At 34.8% G+C, this 19226-nt stretch overlaps 3 protein-coding genes across 6 annotated transcripts; 2 read left to right on the forward strand and 1 right to left on the reverse strand.

The window, feature by feature from the left end:
• The first annotated feature begins 1147 nt into the window (after nucleotides 1-1147).
• Nucleotides 1148-4845, forward strand: LOC118053914 (GPI mannosyltransferase 1). Of its 2 annotated transcripts, none has more exons than XM_035065315.2 (5): nucleotides 1148-1565; nucleotides 1774-1956; nucleotides 2779-3320; nucleotides 3609-3919; nucleotides 4570-4845. In XM_035065315.2, the coding sequence occupies exons 1-5, from the start codon at nucleotides 1295-1297 to the stop codon at nucleotides 4718-4720; spliced, it is 1458 nt and encodes a 485-aa protein (XP_034921206.2). In that variant the 5' UTR covers nucleotides 1148-1294; the 3' UTR covers nucleotides 4721-4845. The 2 variants fall into 2 exon arrangements, with proteins under 2 accessions (XP_034921206.2, XP_073265469.1); XM_073409368.1 differs by having other exon boundaries at nucleotides 4563-4808.
• A 279-nt stretch (nucleotides 4846-5124) lies between these two features.
• On the reverse strand, nucleotides 5125-6306 carry LOC118053980 (cytochrome b561 and DOMON domain-containing protein At5g47530). The gene has a single exon (XM_035065413.1). The coding sequence runs from the start codon at nucleotides 6304-6306 to the stop codon at nucleotides 5125-5127; it is 1182 nt and encodes a 393-aa protein (XP_034921304.1).
• Nucleotides 6307-6521: 215 nt separating this feature from the next.
• LOC118053915 (THO complex subunit 1) lies at nucleotides 6522-16935 on the forward strand. Of its 3 annotated transcripts, none has more exons than XM_073409363.1 (22): nucleotides 6522-6764; nucleotides 7095-7178; nucleotides 7297-7371; nucleotides 7476-7569; nucleotides 7666-7710; nucleotides 8724-8869; nucleotides 9010-9081; nucleotides 9586-9658; nucleotides 9746-9811; nucleotides 9923-9969; nucleotides 10556-10624; nucleotides 10722-10847; nucleotides 10940-11005; nucleotides 11132-11173; nucleotides 12747-12863; nucleotides 12978-13060; nucleotides 13758-13824; nucleotides 14157-14228; nucleotides 14353-14403; nucleotides 15525-15584; nucleotides 15670-15819; nucleotides 16097-16327. In XM_073409363.1, exons 1-22 carry the CDS (start codon nucleotides 6762-6764, stop codon nucleotides 16124-16126), a joined length of 1638 nt encoding a protein of 545 aa, XP_073265464.1. In that variant the 5' UTR covers nucleotides 6522-6761; the 3' UTR covers nucleotides 16127-16327. The 3 variants fall into 3 exon arrangements, with proteins under 3 accessions (XP_073265464.1, XP_073265456.1, XP_034921207.1); XM_073409355.1 differs by lacking the exon at nucleotides 16097-16327 and adding an exon at nucleotides 16334-16935 and having other exon boundaries at nucleotides 6529-6764; XM_035065316.2 differs by lacking the exons at nucleotides 7666-7710; nucleotides 16097-16327 and adding an exon at nucleotides 16334-16935 and having other exon boundaries at nucleotides 6531-6764.
• Nucleotides 16936-19226: the final 2291 nt, after the last annotated feature.

Raw genomic sequence — 19226 nt, forward strand, 5'->3', positions numbered from 1 at the left:
AATTTAATTAATCAATTTTTTGTTTGCAGTGTTGGCAGCTTATATGGAGGGCCAAAATATATTTTAAAAAACTTACGACATGCCATCCATGTTTTGCATCCTTTTTTATTCGAGTCCATCTTCTTTCAATTCCATCATTTCATAATAAATCAAAAATCAATTGGTTTCTAATTATAACTAAAATCGCAAAAAAGAAGAAGATTTGAGGATCAAATTAAAAAGATAAAAATTTTTGCACAGTCCATACGAGAGGATGAACAATGCACAATGAAAAACTCACATTTTTTTATTATTTTTTGTTTGTGCTGCTGGCAGCTTATATGGAGGGCTGTTTTGGGCCAATTTTCAATTTGGTCCTCAAAGAAATTTCAAGACACTCATTTGTGCTATTTTTTTTATTCATTTACTATATTTATTTTGAAAAAAAATCTTATTAAATTCCAAAAATTCTGAAACTTTAATCTAAATAAAAAAAAATATTTTAGAAGGCTCCACACAAAATTTCAACTTAATCTGACAATCAAATTAAAAGTTACGTGCTACAACGTAAAACTAGTTAATTTGTGATTTTCATCAAAAATCAAATTTTCTTATTTTATTCTTGCATAAATCGTATCAATTATTTTTACTAAATTCTCAACATAATTTTCTTATCTCAAATATATTTATTTTGTATTTTTACCATTTATTTTCTTTACATACTTATTACCATTCTCCAATAATGTTATTGATGTTTTTTTAATCAGGGTTTACAATTAAATCTAAGAAATATTGAGTTATTAAAATTGTATAATTCACATTATTTTTGAAGCTTGAGGGTAAAAATGCTTTTTTCAAAATTTATCATACACTATTCATGTTTTGCACTAATTTCATTTTGGTTTACCTTCTTTCAATCCCACCCTATTATAATAAATCAAAACTAATTGGTTTTCAATTATAATTAAATTGTAATTTTTTTTAAAGGATCAATTGAAAAAATATTAAAAAAAATATTTTTTAAAATTTATTCTTAACTTTAATATATCAAAACAACATGAAAAATAAAAAGAAATTTAAAGAAAAAAAATTAATTTTTTTTTAAATATTTTTAAAATATAAAAACAAGCATCGCTTTCTTTGAGAATTGTGTTACTGTAGTGACACATGACATGAGGCTTTCAAGATCCACACACCACCCAATATTATAGACCTCTCCTGCTACCTTCAGTGACAGCGTACACCATTTCACCACTCAACTTCTATATTTTCCATCTGACCCTATAGATCATCTTTCTTGTCTTCTATTTCAGCAATGAAATGGCTAAAAATCCGTACCCTGCTTCTCCTCTCAGCCATTTTTCGTGTTATTCTAATTGTGTACGGAGAGTGGCAAGATACCCACATGGAAGTTAGGTATACCGATGTAGATTACCTTGTATTTTCTGATGCTGCTTCATTAATGGCTAATGGTGAATCTCCTTATAAAAGAACTACCTATAGATACTCACCTTTGCTTGCCTTTTTATTGACACCCAATTCTTTTATTCATCGTTCTTGGGGCAAATTCATCTTCTCTGCTGCAGGTAAAGTGAAAAAGTCTCAAACTTTGAATTGGTTTACCGTGGTTTTGTTGATTGGATTTTGGTCTCGAAAGCTGGGTTCGTTTTAGTTAATAGTTTTATGCAAAAGATTCAAACTTTGAGATGATCTCGCGTGTTTTTCTAGCCTGGATTTTGGTTTTAAACGTTGGGTTCTTTTTAAATTATAGCTTTATGTTATTTGATTTTACAGATTTATTTGTGGGGTCATTTATTCAGTACATTTTGAAGAAACGTGAGGTCCCTGAGGATATGTGTTTGTATTCTGTAATGGTATGGCTGCTGAATCCATTTACCTTCACCATTGGAACCCGTGGGAACTGCGAGCCTATCGTGTGTGCCATGATTTTATGGATCATTATCTGTCTTATCAATGGTATATTTCTACTTCTTTCTATGTATTCTTGTTGAAAAATGGATAATGTATAGTGGTTTCTCTTGGGATAGATGTAATCTGTTTATTGTATGTGTTTCTAGCTGATACTAGTGGGTTCAATTCAACTAGCGTCTATCTATCAAGCTGTTTCGTGAAATTGTGATTCAATTTGAGGTATGAAATTTGAGAGACAACTCCTTGTCGCCTACTTTTGATGGCTTGATTGTTCTAACTACTATTGGAGAGATTAGGGACAATAGGTTACGAAAACTAATCAAAATGCCAAATAATAGTGATATGTGGTTTGGTTTGCTAGATTCTTTTTAGGGAGTGCTCTGCTCACTCTGAAGTGCTAACTTTTCCTTTTTCAGCAGCTAACACGACGATTCTTTACCCAGCTCTTATTTTTCAGAAGTGAAGGTTTTTTAAGATATAAATGCTTTAATGTACACATATAGATGCTAAAGAAAATGCCAATTGATAGTGATATGTTGTCTGTTTTGCTAGATTCTTTGTAGTGTTTTAGGGTTTGCTCTGCTCACTCTGAAGTGCTAACTTCTCATTTTTTGTCAACTGCTAACATGACCATTCTTTACCCAGCCCCCCCCCCCTCCCTAGAGTCTTAAGATATAAATGCTTTAATGTTGGCATATGGAAAAATTAGATTGTTAGGGTAGTTGGCTCCTCTCCATTTCTTTTTTTCCTGCACATAAGGGAGGGTGAGGCAATGTTTCGTGATGTTTTCTGTGATTGGTATTTGCACAGTGCATGCACATCTAGATATCCAATTCTCTTGATACCGTGCTATTTTCTGTCATGCAGGTAATATTGTCCAAGCTGCATTTTGGTATGGATTGGTTGTCCATTTCAGAATTTATCCCATAATCTATGCTCTTCCTATAGTTCTGGTTCTTGATCCGCATTCCTTCCAATCTGGTCAGAAGCCATGTCTTGTGAATTGGAAATCTAGTCAAGATAACGCGTCTCACGGTCGCAAAGAAGTATCTGAAGTATATGGTGTATTGACTGCATTGAAAACCATATTTACAAGAGGGAGAATTATGTTTGCAATGGTCTCGGGATCTGTTTTCATGCTATGTACTGGTCTTTTCTTCTATTTATACAGATGGGAGTTTTTAAATGAGGCGTTGCTGTACCATCTCACTCGTACAGATCCAAGACATAATTTTTCCATCTATTTCTACCACATATATCTCCATGTTGAACATGAATTTTCAGTAGTGGAGAAGCTCATCTCTTTTTTGCCCCAATTGATAGTGCAGCTGGTTCTTATTATTCGCTTTGCTCAAGACCTTCCGTTCTGCCTTTTCTTGCAGACAGTGGCTTTTGTGGCATTCAATAAGGTTCGTTTTAGTCACTTATTGCAACTTTATTGAACTTTCATTTGCTATGTTTATCATCCATTAAGTACCAGAACACATGATTTGCACGCTTTGTTTCTTTTAATTGTTTGTCGAACAAGCTTTCCGTTTATGTATTTGTTTGTCTTCATAGCCCTCTTTGTGGGGTAAATCAAGTTTCTGGTGACAACAACACTCATCAAATTTTCTTAGAATCATGTTTTTATTAGTATTTAAAGAAAAAAATACGGTTCCATATTTGATTTAATCCACATTTATGTTGGTTGACAGGTAATTACCGCACAGTACTTTGTATGGTTTTTTTGCTTGTTGCCTCTAATACTGCCATGGAGCAAAATGAAGCTGAAGTGGGAAGGCTTAAGTTGTGTACTTCTATGGATGGGAGCTCAGACCCATTGGTTGTTGTGGGGTTATTTACTTGAATTTAAGGGGAAAAATGTTTTCCTCCAGCTTTGGTTGGCAGGCTTAGTGTTTCTGGCTGCCAATTCTTTTCTTCTGATCATGTTCATCCGGCACCACAAATACTCTCCCGTATTCAAACAGTTAGCGCGAGCAACTTCAGGGAATAGAGATAAATCTGAGTGAGTGAACCTATGATTAATCGACATTCTGGATCCTTTTAGATGCTTCGATCTGATATTGCTTTAAGATGCTTGTATAGTTCCAAAGTAAGAGGAAAATTGACATCAATCTTGCCTTTTAATGATGTTTCACTTGCTAGAATTTGACCGATATATATGACCCTAGCAAAGATCATCCGATGGAGTTAGTGTCTTTCTTACATTGTATGAGTGCTTGAGATGTTAATTGTTTTCATGGCAACGCCAAATAGTGCCAACGCAAATTAACGCTTACAAAATTTTGGAGAGATGATTTTGGGCGTATTCACTGTCTCAATTGTTTGTTCTTTGTATGTTGTGTGGGAAAACATTTTGTTTCCTTTTCTTTTGAAGTTTTATGCTATATATATATGTGTGTGTGTGTGTGTGTCAATGTTCGATGGAACATGTTGATTTGAAAATTTTGCTCACCTTTGCTGAATTAAACTGGTAACGGTGTTTGATTAGAAACAAAACAATGGATGTAGAATAAATATTTTTAAGTATAAAAATTCATTCAAAAATCATATATAAATTTATTTTATATTAACTTTTCTAACCAAATGTGTTTTATGGTTTTTTTTTTTTTTTGGTCTCTGGCGTAATTTTTGGGACATCCTTGTAGCAAACAGGATAAACAGTTTCGTTAGTACTGAGCAAAGTGGAACAAATTTTCAAATCAACAGCACAAGGAGAAAAGTATGGATCAAGCATGACAAGAAAAAATTTGGAGAGACGTTGGGAGAAATAGAGTTTTTATCCTGGTATCACACGGCCTTGTAAATTTTCAATTTGAACGAAGAACAACTATTCTTGCTGGACTAGAGAACTGCATCACAATATGAGATATTAGAGCACGGTTATTTTTGTATTTCAAATGATAAAGATTAGAAGATCACATTGACGAAGATGTGCTGCATAGAAGATCAGGAAATTGATGAAGATGTCCTCCATAGAAGATCAGGACAGCATGGGATAGCAGAGTTGGAAAAAACATATAGTGATTCCAAATAGAATCAGAATAAAGGGATTCAATTATTATTAATCATTATTCAATATAAAAATGAGCTGTAAATCAAATATTTTCCATCAAAACCTCCTACACCTGTGGTGCACCTTGATCAGCTGCAGACAAGTTTCTCTTTCAATTAATCGCAAGTCCCAATGCAGCATTGCGCATCCCAAATCTAAACCTCCATTGCAGCTACTGCAACGACAGTGGATGTGTTGTTGTCCACCGTATCTGACATAGAACGCTTAGCTACTGGCATGCACCACCTTGTGTATATTTCCAAAAGTAGCGTGGCCAATAGCAAAGTTAGTATTACACCACTGTAGGCCAGCCTCCAAAATTTTGCAGCGTGCAATATGTCAAATCCTTTGTATATGTTGAGAATGCCTAGGATAAGTGTTGAGCAACCCGCAAGCAAGTGAAACCAGTTGAAGAAGGGGCGATACTTGCTGTCTTTGTCAGGTCTGACCAGACCACCAAACACCTGTGCTGTTGCAAGGCAGAAGAGGACAATGCCGATGATTTTGTGAGAGCTATGTTCAATTCCATGAGACCTTGCGCCAAGAAATATCCCACTCCCAAATCCAGCTAGACCACCAAGAATATAGGCCAGCAGCTGACAGCTAACATGCAAATAGAACCATAAAGGGTCTGCAGCTTCGAACCTTTTCAAGTATCTTGCAATGACGGCCCCGATAGGCATTAGAATACCCCAGCTTACCGTGTTCAATATTCCATGGATATTTCTCAGTGTGCTTGAAGAACTTCTTGTCGTTGTAATCCTTCCGGAAAGGAAGTCCAAACTCCCCATGGATTTAACATTGGGACTGGATGGAGCAACACTATGCATCATTGGAGTGTTTTCAGACATTGGACCTACTTGCCAGAGATGATTGACTGTACTGATGTTTCCATGGAGCTCCAAGCTTGCATAGATTATCATCTCATTGTTCTGATTGGAAGCAGACAAGTCCAAGACAGGAAAGCTAAGATTTCCTTGTTCCAATTGCGTTCCATAACTTGTTATCGGCGAAGTATAAACTGCAAGCCCTCCATCCGTTCTCGGAAAAGAAACGATCGCTTGCGAACCAATCATCCCTCCTGAAGTTGGATTGATAGCCCAAGCAATCCATCTGCGATCAGTCACACCAGTATGCCTGAAGGCAACATCAACTCTGTTGGATGATGGATGGTAGTTCCAGTGAAGAGAGGAACTCAAAACAGGCAAATCAATGCAAGAAGAGAACTGTTTGTTGTTCGAAAATTTGTAGGTTGCGCATGGTTGTTGCTGTGCTTTGCATGACAGCATACAAAAAGCAAGAAAGATGGTCATCGAAAAAATCACATAACGAGCCATGTTTGTGCAGAAAAGGGGCTTGGGAGAAGAGAGATCGCTGATGAGCAGAGACTACAGAACACGGCAAAGGAATCGATGGAAGTTTTTGGATTGAGAATTGTGAGGCTGGCTGAGTGAATATATATAGGGATCTTGGCATCCGTTTGTGACTCGGAATCTATAAAAGTCCTAATGAAAGAGGGAAAACAACAATACGGACCAGTCTTGTATGACATTTACAAGACCAATACCAAGACAAAGCCCTGTACCAAGACAAAGCCCAAGACTAACGAGCTGGCCTGTCTTTGTACGGACTCAAGAGTTCGATCTTCTTTCTTCTTGGGCTGCTGCTCCCTTGACACAGCTGCTTCCCTCTCTTTCCTTCAGCTGCACTCACCGCACCAAAGTCACTTGCCAGTACTAAGTACAGTGCGGTTCGTGATTTTTAGGCTTTCAGTGTAGTTAAACTCTTCAACATGGTAACGATTTCTTCTTCTTTTTCCTGTCATTAAATCTGTGCATTTTTAATTTCTTTTTGGTGTAGTTTTTGACATTTTTGTTAGGGTTTCAGTTTCATATTTTTTTGAAATTTAATCAACTTTTGATCGCAATTTAAATGGTCAAATAGAGAATAATCGGTAACCTAATTGTGATTTAAGTCGTTAATTTTAGTTACAGGTTTTCAAAATTTCAAAATTTTGAGGACTTTACTCACTCTTGTTGATTTTTAATAAATATTATACTGTCGTTTCCTTTTTGTTTTCTATTTGAATAATGATTTATGGTGGTTTTATTTTTATGCTTCTTAGGAAGAATTCAGGAGGGCTATATTGCAGCCTGGGCCAGTTGAAACTTTTGCTCTTAAGACTGTTCAGGAATTTATTAAACCTCAGGTGATTTATCAGTCTTTTTATTTATTTCAATATGGATAGACTAATAAATTTGGAATCTTTTTGTTTTTGGTTTTGACGCGTGAATGCGTATTAATTCTTAATTGAATGATGATTTTAGAAGCAAACTAAATTGGTGCAAGATGAGAATCAATTGTTGGAGAATATGCTGCGGACGTTGCTTCAGGAGCTTGTAGTATGTTCTTTTATATACAGATATAGGCATAATTGTGATTTTCATTTCTTGTTGCTTGTTTCTGTTTGTTGAACTGAGAGATTTTGCCTTTGTTTTTGCTGCAGTCTTCTGCTGCACAGTCGGGGGAGGAAATTATGCTGTCTGGGAAGTCAATTGATGATGAAGAAAACTCTCAGGGTCAAATTCCTCGTTTACTAGGTACATGTCAAGCTAATTGTTATTTAGTTCCTCTATGCGTGAGTGTGCACAGGCATGCCCGAGATTCTGAATTATGTTGTTCTTAATTTGGTAAAGTATTTTACAAGGATCAAAGTCGTGGAAGATGGATATTAATAAAAAGTATGTGATTTCTTTGCCTTTTTGGTCTCACTTTTTTCAGTAGTAGGAAATCTTTTTGAGCTGGAGGATTGAGCATTCCCCTTTGGATGCAGAATATTACATAAATACCTGAAAATTGGATTTGTGAGAGCTTTCTTATTGTGTTGGCTTGCTCTGGTTTAGTTGATTGAGAGAATTCATGCAAAATAGAATTGCTTAGTTCTGCAAGAGGTTTTTTTCTCTTATCAGTTCTTTCCCTCTTAGACTTGTAAGAAATTGTGGAATTCGCTGTACTTTATTCAGGAATTGATCTATGTCCAGCTGGCATACAAATTTGGTGTTTCATTTTGGATTGTCTTTGAACAGCCAAACCAAACAAGAGTAGTCACATAGCTTAACAAATATCTACACAGTATACAAATGTATGAATCTATCGGAGTGGTGGTTGATAGAAATTTTTGTCGTTTCTTTATAGAAATTTAATGATTTTAAAATGTAATTTGGTAAACAAAACTTGTACAAAATTCTCCCACACTAGGTTTCGATGATGGAGCTTGAAAGAGTTTTGCAAATCCTTAAAACTGTCATCTTTGTGATGTTCAGATCAACTTTGAGTTAATTTGACTTGTCTCATTCAGTTCTCTAACTATTGCTTGGATTGTGAAAGGATTGATGCAAGAGCTATAGACTCCTGAAGTACAAATGTTTTAGAAACTCCCTCTTTAGCAAACTATTCTTTCTCCGGGACGAGACTCCTAGAAGTTGTCTGAATTTGTAAATGATTTCTGTAGTGAGTGACCAAGTATCCTACCTGGTGATGGCTTAGTCTTTTTATTTATAATTGTATATTTTAATCAATCTGAAGGACTTCTTTTGGTGGACTTGAATAGAGCTTGAACCAATGATGTAGATGTTTCATTACTTTTTATTGGGTCTCTGATTCTTGTGGCAGCACCAAGTTGTTTATCTTTTGCACATATCTTATTATCTCATTATTACATTTCAAAGTTCAAACTTCTTTTTTGTGCTGCCAGATGTTGTTCTATATCTATGTGAGAGAGAACATATTGAGGGTGGTATGATATTCCAGTTGTTGGAAGATTTGACAGAAATGTCTACAATGAGAAATTGCAAGGATATTTTTGGTTACATAGAGAGTAAGCAAGATATACTTGGAAAGGTATATGCTTTCAAATTGTTCCAAATTTTTGTTTATCTTCTTATCCATACCATGATATTGACTAGACTCTCCAACACCAGTCCCGCATATTCTATCGCGACTAACAGTTGTGTTTGTTTTGATGGTTGCTTTGCATATAGCAAGAACTTTTTGCTCGTGGAAAACTTGTAATGTTGAGAACATGCAATCAACTTCTCCGTCGCCTTTCAAAGGTAGTTTGGTCCATCAATATATATAATGCATACATAAGCATAATTCTTGCATGCAAACTTATACCAACAAAAGAATTTGTATTCGTTTGGCCTGATCACGTTAGAGAGTAAAAGCTGTTTATTATGAATCTTGGATGAAGATTTACAACTGTTCTCTTTATTTTACTTAAAAGAATGTGTCCAACAGTGATTTTCAGGTAACGTTAAATGTGGATTTAGCTCTTGATTCAGTTCTTTATTCTTGGTGGGGTTAAGTTATTTTAGATGATCTTTGTAGGTTGGAATTTCATAATGAAGCAAACAGAAGAATGCTCATCCATAGCAATTTGAACCAAAAGTCAGATTTGCCTTTGTCTGAATTAAAATAATACAATTATAAATTCTTCTTTTAATTGTTTTCCCTTCTCCCTTTTTCTTTCTTTTTTTTTCAGTTAAAGGAAAATTTGATAGGGGCTACTACCTACTGTATCCTTAATGTTTGATTCTAACATATTAACTTTACAGGCAAATGATGTCGTGTTTTGTGGACGAATTCTTATGTTTCTGGCACACTTTTTTCCACTATCTGAGCGCTCAGGTATGTATTTATTTTCAGCTATTGTATTTTGATAGAGATTGCTTTTGTTGGATTAATATGTTACTTTGGTTTGCTTAATGGCTGCAGCTGTAAACATTAAAGGAGTTTTCAACACATCAAATGAGACTAAATATGAGAAAGAGCCACCAGCTGGTACATCTTAGCTACAGAAAACTTCAGTGAACTTTGTATTGACTTGTGCTGTCCGTTACCTCTAACTTTATTGTGGGATTGTATGTGCTACTCTTTGTCCCTTTTTTGCAGCCATTTCTCTTGACTTCAACTTCTATAAAACCTTGTGGAGTTTACAGGTAGACCTTGCCTCTACAATCGATGTTAGTTTAGAAAAGGATTGCATTCTCTTTTACCAAAACACATGCGTAACATACTCTGTCAAAAACTCTATTACAAAATCTGGTGGTATTTATGTGAGAAACTACTTATCCATGATAATTGATTCAAAGAGGAAACACAATCATGCATTTAGCTCCTTCTTATGGGGAAAAGAAATAAAATATGCAAGGAAAACAGAAAATTTTAAATTATTTTAATTTGACCTTTTATTCTGTATATCTTAGTTTTTCTTATAAATCTTGTCTATTTAAGAATTTTCTTATGTAGGAATCTTAATATTATTAAAGATTTGTGGTTTATTGAGGAAATTAGAAAATTAATTAAGAGTTCTCTACTATGTTCGGTTTGCTTTTCTTATTTGACTTTCCTTTTTTTCTCTTGCTTAGAACTATTAGGATTTTGGTGCCCCTAAAAAGATGACCTATTTTATTTTATCATTAGGAGTTTGATAGCTGTTTTCCTTTCTCTCTAAGTGATGTTTTCTTCTGTTTCACTGCTACTTGATCTAATTACTCCGATGAATTTGTCTGCTTGTATTTTCAGGAGTACTTCTGTGACCCTTCCCTTACTCTTTCTCCTATCAAGTGGCAAAAATTCTCATCGAGTTTGATGGTGACTTTTATCTTTCAATGAGTTTTATGTTTTGTCTTTTATTCTACCAAATTTATTACCTTTACAATGAAGATTTTTTAATTTTTGAGATATATAGGTTGTCTTGAATACCTTCGAAGCTCAGCCTTTGAGTGAGGAAGAAGGAGATGCTAACAATTTGGAGGAAGAGGCAGCAGCATTTAACATAAAGTATCTCACAAGCAGTAAACTGATGGGTTTAGAGGTGACTGGTGTTGGAAACCACTGCTGAACAATTTATAAAGAACATCCTGATCTAATGTTTAGCTTATCACTTTTTTTTATTTAATTTTCCAGTTAAAAGATCCAAGTTTTCGCCGCCATGTGCTTGTGCAGTGTCTCATACTGTTTGACTACCTTAAGGTAATTATTGCTGGATTATCTAATTAAAGCCTTTTGTGTGCTTCTCATTTCTTTATTTAATCTGTTGTCTTCTTTTTCTACACTTTGTATTCTTCACTAATTGATGAACTCTTTTTTTTTTTGCAGGCTCCTGGAAAGAATGACAAAGATTTAACATCTGAAAGCATGGTTAGTGCTGTTTCATTATTGATTTTGTAAGTTATACAACAATATGCAAATTATTTGCACACATGCACATGAATTGGATGTTTGTGTGCTCACGCATGCAAGATTGATTCATGCTTGTGTTGTGCCCACTATTTATTTTCATCATTGAAGTTCTGATATATGCACTTGTTTGAATATTAGGTTTCCAGAACATTCTGAAAGCATGAGTTTGATGCTGTTGCATTTCATCAAATTCTCTTGAGATTTCTAGCATCAACGTCCCAAAAAAGTTGAAACATTGAGGGCTTCATGCATGTGTTACTCTTCTCATAGCATATGTTTGAACTGTTTGGCAAGGATGAAATTCTGGAAAGTATCCATTTTTTCTTTATCTTGGTTTTTGTGAAGTTATTAAAGCTTACATGTGGCAGATTCTAGATGTGTAAAGGCATTGCATTGTGCATGTACTTGATAAAATGGGTAATTAGGGAGACTTACGTGAAATATGAATGTTTTTCTCTATCCATTGCTCCCTTTTTAGGAACCTTTTTAAGGGAAACAAAAACATATTACCAGCATTAAATTCCTGCTTGTATATTTCTTTACAGACAATATGTACTTTGAAATCCACATTGCTTTGATAATTCAAAACCAAACAAAGAGAATGATTAGTGCAACCATAACAACAATCTTAGTAACTCTTGATTACACATCAAGGATGATAATGAGAATGTGAAATGACAATCTTACCATGATAGTTAAATAGCATAATTAACATAACTAATCAAGCTGAGCATTTACGTTCTACTAATCACAATAAAAGCAAGAATGCTTCCATGGCGATGTAACAGGTGGTTTGCAAGCAAACTTCTCCATGCACTTCATGTTTGTAAGAACAAAATTGAGAGTGACATTACCTTCGCATGGCATATAAAGAGAGGAGCGTGTGTCTCATTCTCAATTATGATTAATAATTTAAAGAAAGAGAGAGAAAGAAGAGAGGGGACTCCAAATTTGTTATATAAAAGTGCACAAGCTGTGCTTGAAGAAAACTCCTAAGGTAAGAGTAGCAATAAATTGTATGAAATAAGAGAATGGCTTGGCACATCTTGAGAAAACTTGGGTTGATGCCTTCAATTGAAACAGATTGGTGACACAAGCTTTGAGGCAACCTGCTCGATTTCAACTTTATGTGCTTGCAATATAGGCACGTTCCTGCCACATGCATTCTCTTGCATTAAGAATGCCTGGTTCTCCCCACAAACCTCTTGCTGATTCTTTCTGCTCTTTACTTGTACATAATTGGTGCACAACACTACTGCACCGTGTGCTCCGAAGAACCTGCATTGTTCTGCAGTCTGTATATAAGATCATCCTGCTTTCTGTCCCTCTTCTCCTTGTGCTCTTTATTTTCCCTTTGAGAGAAAAGGAACTGCTTCATCAAGAACTCCACCCTCCTTGTACAATGTTATCTCATTTGTATTCTTGTCTACTTGACTAGAATTATGTATTATTTTTTACTTGAGAATAATGCATATATGGGATGGATAGAATGACATGATTGTTATGACTCTCTTCGCTCTGCTTGTTCCAGAAAGAAGAAATAAGATCTTGCGAGGAGCATGTTAAAAAATTACTTGAAATGACTCCACCTAAAGGGAAAGATTTTCTTCACATGGTTGAGCATATACTAGAACGTGAAAAGAATTGGGTAAGAATATGCTTATCATGTCTCTCTCCCTTTATAGATATCAGATATGCATATCTGTAGCTTATGTTGTGAGATGACCTTTGTTTAGAATAATAACCGTTTTCATTCTTTTAGTTGTGGTGGAAACGTGATGGTTGCCCTCCATTTGAAAAACAGCCAATAGAGAATAAAACAGTCCAAGATGGAGGTAAAAAACGGTATGCAAGTTGGCTGCCTCATTTTTCCTTTCATGCTTGACACTATATACTTTTAGGAATGTGCTCTAAGAAGGATGCCGAAGACAATAGGATAGCAAGCCACTTGATTAGCATTCTGCTGCCCTTCGAATATTCAAGTGTTTATGCATGGGCTATTTTTTATTGGATACATATAATTGGTTATAAAGCCGCATCTGCATCACTAATGAAATAATTAGCTAAAGCTTATAACTTTGAAAACTAAACAGCTAATATGAATTCACAAGCTCTGATATGTGGTTCCATATGAAAGTCATTTTGCAGTGGTCTACATTGAATTTTTTTATGGTTGATAAAGTTGTAAACACCTCTAATCCTACTTATTTACACCTAGCTTTCTTTTGTGGATTACAATGTTTTTTTTTAAAGAAAAAACAGTGGAAATGTAGTTCTATAATTGCCTACTCATAATCTCAACCAGAAGTTTGTCTTTTGACCAAGAAAATGAGGGGAAATGTGTGCACAGTGAAACACATTGAGCCCTGCAATGGCATTAATTACATTGATGGCCCTCCAACTCATTATTTGAAAATCAAATTTAGGACTCCTGTAATTTTTTTTCCCCATTGTATACTTCTTCACCCCTGATGGTTATTTTACATTTCTGCTCAAAGTTTTCATCTATTATTCTGAAACATGTGTGCTTCTTAATCCCCAGTAGGCCAAGGTGGAGGCTAGGAAATAAAGAACTCTCTCAATTGTGGAAGTGGGCAGATCAGAATCCGGTTGGTCTTATTCACTGATTGAGTTGATGTTTACAATATGCAAATGATTTGTCATATGATCATCTCCTTGTCCTGTCATGTTTCATTTAACAGCGAAACTCATTGCATTGTGTTCTCGGTATAATGCATTACTGAATTTTTTAATTTATGGCATGATAAATTATATGGATATTTGTGGTCAAAATGCCAAAAAAGCTCATAATGATGTGATTGCCCAAATAATTTATAGTTTTTCTTTCCTGTTGTTCTTTTGTGGTGTTATTTGATATTGTGCTCGTTTAATACTTCTAGATCATCAACTTAATACAGGTTCTTTTTTTTAACTTCTCCAGAATGCATTGACTGATCCTCAACGTGTTCGAACTCCTGCTATCACAGATTACTGGAAACCATTGGCAGAAGATGTAAGCACCCTAATATGCCTTTCCAAGTTAAATTAATAACCTGATATTTATTTTTACTTTTCTTTTATACAGATTTTGACATGTCAGCTATCTGATTAAGTTTGTTTCTTTACTGAATTTATAGATGGATCCATCAGCTGGAATAGATGCTGAATATCACCACAAGAATAACCGGGTGTGTTTTAGCTCATAGAATTGATGTTAGAGCATCATTTTTTTTTCTTTGGATAAAACAGAACTTTTTATTCCATATTTATGGTGGTACTGAGTCATTTTACTTTTTCTATCATTGTGGTTAGCTACTAGTAATAATATTAAATGTTACTATCTAATATCACTTGTAACGTGGTAATTAATTTTGGAATATATTGTTCTTGGGGCTGAAAAAATAAATTTCTTGAAGATTAAGGGAATCGGTATAGAAGTTTGATATGGAAACGATTGAAAAGTAAACTATTCTATAAATTCTGGGGAGCATGAAAGACAAAATATAAATTGCATAATGGGATATAAATAAGGGTATTAGGATGTTAAAGGGATGTCTTTGAGGAATACTGACCACCTAAACTAGAAGACAATAATGGGTAGCTAGAGAGGTCTATCATGGATTGAAAAATGAAAAGAGGGAGGGAGGGAGGGAGGGATAAAAGATTTGCGGTATTTTGATTTGAACCTTATTTGATTATGGTCAGTTAATTCATATCTTGGAGGGACATTTGCCTGTGCTGCTAAAGGATCCAAGGAGTGGTATCATGATTGGTGTCTTGCCTGTTGCGCCTGACAATTAGGACACTCATGGTCTTGTGACTAACACATCTTTTTAGTTTCCCGTTAAAAGTGAATACATGGACTCGAGTATAAATGCTCCAATAATTTAGTGAAGAGCTGTTTTGTTGGTATCAATCATCCAGCTTAATAAAAGTAAATACATTTGCATGGAATCTGTTTAAACATTGGATCATCCACATCTGCTCTGAGCTTTATGGTCAATTGAGTTGCATGTGGCTCCAAGGTTAGTCATTTTAATAAATCATATAATATCTATTTTTTGAGATATGGCCGGGAATGATGAGATAAAGTCATGGATGACCCAAAATTCTTATACTTGCCCAAGTTGTGATGTGTTGAATTTTATGTCAAAGTAGGAACTTAGTGTGATCTGCTAGCAATAAGCACACACTTCACTGCTCATTTTAGCTCCTTTTAAAGGTAAACTGTGTTGCTGCAAGCTGAATTGTTGTGACGATTAGTGTGGATTACTGGCCGCAAAAATTATAATTACTTCTGTTGTCCCAGGTTTATTGCTGGAAAGGTCTTCGTTTCTCTGCTCGGCAGGATTTGGATGGTTTCTCTCGAGTATAATTGCAACCAATTTTTCTAATGTATTTTTTTTTTTCATAAAATCTATTGGCTAACAGAATCTATGTGAATTTTGTTGCAGTTTACTGACCATGGTATTGAAGGAGTTGTTCCTTTAGAACTCTTGCCACCGGATGTCCGGTCCAAATACCAAGCTAAACCTAATGACAGGTCTAAACGTGCCAAAAAGGATGAGCCAAAGGGTGCTTTACATCAAGTGGAAGATAATCAGGTATCTGTCTTTAACATAAGCTCTCAAGTTCCATATGGAAATGTGAATTTGTAACAATTTATTTGAACTAGTTTATCTTAATAGAAATAAAAGGTGTTTTGGCTTGCAATCATTTGAGAGAATTGATTTGAGTTGTTGGGATTCCAAATAGATTGTTTTAACTGCTTGAAGCTTGAGCGTCTGTCTGTCTAAAAAATTGCAGCTTCCTAATGAAATTATAAATTCCTATTTATAACCTGCAATAGGCTGATTGACAGAAATGGGTTGACTGTTCTAGTTTTCAGCACGTTGCTTACTGCCACAATAGGGTGTCTCATGTTGCAAGGGAATCTTATTAATCAGATTCTGGCACTTGGCCTACTCTTTGATGACATGAGATGAGGTTTTTGGAACAAACTAGGACTGTAGAAAGCTCAAATAATACAGAGAATTACAGGCAGTCTCAAACACTGGTAATCTCTACAAATGTGTTAGGACACTGTTTTCTGGTCTTTAAGCAAGTGTCTTTTGCTAGATATCAACACCTGCAAGCGAGATTGACGGTGAAGGAATTAGAATTGATCTTGAAGCCTCTGCTGCACCAATGGACACTGATGTCACAGCCACAACTGGCAGTGTTTCACAAAGCGGCACTCCAACACCAGATGAACATCAAAAGCAAGGCTCCGACACGGATGGTGGTCAAGAGGCAGGCCAGTTAGAAGCAGACGCTGAAGCAGAGGCAGGGATGATAGATGGAGAGACAGATGCAGAGGTAGATTTAGAAGCAGTTGGCTGATCATGGGGCGGGTTTTCACTCCCGCAATACTGGGTATCTAAGTTGCTTTTGCAAAAGAAAGTACCAATAGACTCTGATCTAAATACAGTGGGCTTTGTATTTACGTTGAATCATTACACTTAGCAGTAGTTCAGACCCCTATCGCCCCATCAGTTTTGTTTAGTCTGATTAGTTCAGCTGCAACAATTCTCATTTGTTCTTACAAAGCTTTCTTTCCTTTGCAAAAAGAAAAGGGAAATAGCCAAATTATAAATTTTAATGTGGCCTCCAAAATGCTATTGGTCCTGTCCTTTGATTTTTCCGAGTGAATTCATCAAATAAAAATTGATTTTTTTTAATGCCTGTAGAGGTATTATTTGTCAGGGGAACTTCTCTTTAGCGATTTAACACGAAAAATAGGGTATCTGGACATGAACGGGGATCCTGCTGTCTGTTTGATCTCTGCATCAGGTACCAAATATTGCTCTTCGTTTTAGTACTACATATTTAAAGTTGCTAGGCGAGTCTTTAAGGATTATTCTGTATTACTCTCTAATACATGGAAGGGTTTGAAACTAGATTTTGAGACTCAAACTGTGTTTGTTTGATTATTAATTAAATAATTATCTAAATTTAAAAAATTAAATTGTTATGGAAAGCTCTAAGAATGATTTACGTTAGTCTCTAGCATTTTTTTTTTTTTTTCTATAATCACACAATACAACATCTAAAACTTCATTCCTCTTATACTACTTGGAAGCTCCTACGTCTAATAAGAAAACTTGTTTTGCATATGTTTGTGCTTCTCAAATCCAGTTTTCCCATCCTCCAATCTATTCAACAGCTATAGAAAAAGAGATGATTCTTGCGGGGTTTTAATTGGACCTCATCAAACATGTAGGCCAATTACAAGAAATCAAGAAAATTATCTATCCTACTTTAAAGCAATCTTTTTTAGTCCAAGCTTTATTTCCATGAAAGATGTTTTGTTTGGAGATTGCTCCAGGGTTCTAAATGTTAAGGCAGGATTCTGAAATTAACTTTGTTGAATAAGTGAAGGATTTGAACTCAAAAACGTTCTTCCTTTCTTTTATGGAGAGTACAATTTTGATTATAGTTCATTGTTTTATATGGTTGGAAATCATGCAATGTTTTCGTCCTCTCTCTCTGATTTTTCTTTAATATTGATCCCCAGAATGTTTCCATTGGTATCCCAATTTACAAGGACCTGTATGCATGAAATCAAGTAATAATCATAGAAAAAGGGAGATTCGAATTCAAATTTAATTTTATATATATATATGTTGCAATAGAGAAAAGATGTGGCTATCAATTAAGCTAAATGCTTTTACCAATACCAAATTCAGTGAGGTGGAAGATTTAGAGCTAGTCCATTTATAGATACGAAACCCAAAGCAACATCATGCTGATGATTTTTTGGGTGAAATTGATGTCTTTCTTCTTTAATTTTGGACATGATAACAATTTATGACGACTTGTCTAGCTCAAAATCGCATGCATTTTCATGGTGAGGACAAAAGGCAAGTAATATCAACTTAAACATCCCATGTTGTTTTGATTTTGAGTGGACTATAAGGAATGGAGGAGGATATAGTGTTTATCCATATGTTTTTCTTTAAACTTTGATATGGTTTTGTTTGTGGACAATTTATTAAACTCGGAATTTGCTGCATTTTTTCCAGAAAAAGACAAGTCTAGCAATGTCACCGATCTCAAGCCTTTAAATTCATGTGGACTGTAGAGATCGGAAGACAATTCGATTGTGTCATGCACAATTCTTAATGATATCCTAAAAAATCTAGATAAGTTAGAAATAAGGTTTATGGGTTATACAGTGGACTGATTTTTTTAATTATAACAGTTTTGATTATTTTTTTATAGATAAAGTGGCTGGTAAATAGTGTCTAGTGAATTAAAATAACTGATAATAAGTTGTTGATGCCTAGTAAGCCGAGATGGCTAGAAACTGAAACTTGTAAAATATCATCTTTTGGTAAATATAAAGATTCTTAGATACTTAAATAAGTATTTTTGTAAAGAGAAAAAGTAAAATGATATTTTAGATGGATAAATATTAAAAATATGTATGCAAAAAATATTGAGAATAAAGAGATTGTAAATCTTAATTTTAGAGGATTCATGAGGTATTTATAGTCAATAAGTTATTTTTTTTTTATGGAGAGAAGGTGATGAAGTGTAATTTTACCTTAATAATATCTCTTACATATGCATTGATAATGGATAAATATCCCTTATACAAGCATTAATAAGATAAAAATATTGAATTAATTAAACAATATCCCAAAAAAATGCTGGGTTCAGACAAGTTACATGAGCATATTATGAATGAAAAATGAGCTCAGACATATTGTTTGAGCCTGTGGTAGTTAAGCTCGAGCGCGTGCCCGAGGCCATAAAAGATGTTAGCTTGGAGCTCAGCATGAGTGCCAGACATGCTAGCACCCAAGGTATTTGGGTGGTGGGTTCCATGTTTTTTAGGTGATTAGTCTCCGAGCAGTACCGATCACTCAATAAAATTTAGATTTATAGCCAAAATATCCAAGTTTAATTATGAATTTATGGTGGCTAATCAAAGTTGATAATGATGCGAACTAATTATGATTGTTAC

This window comes from Populus alba, chromosome 1 (genome assembly GCF_005239225.2).
Source record: "Populus alba chromosome 1, ASM523922v2, whole genome shotgun sequence".
In the NCBI taxonomy this organism is placed as follows: Eukaryota; Viridiplantae; Streptophyta; class Magnoliopsida; order Malpighiales; family Salicaceae; genus Populus; species Populus alba.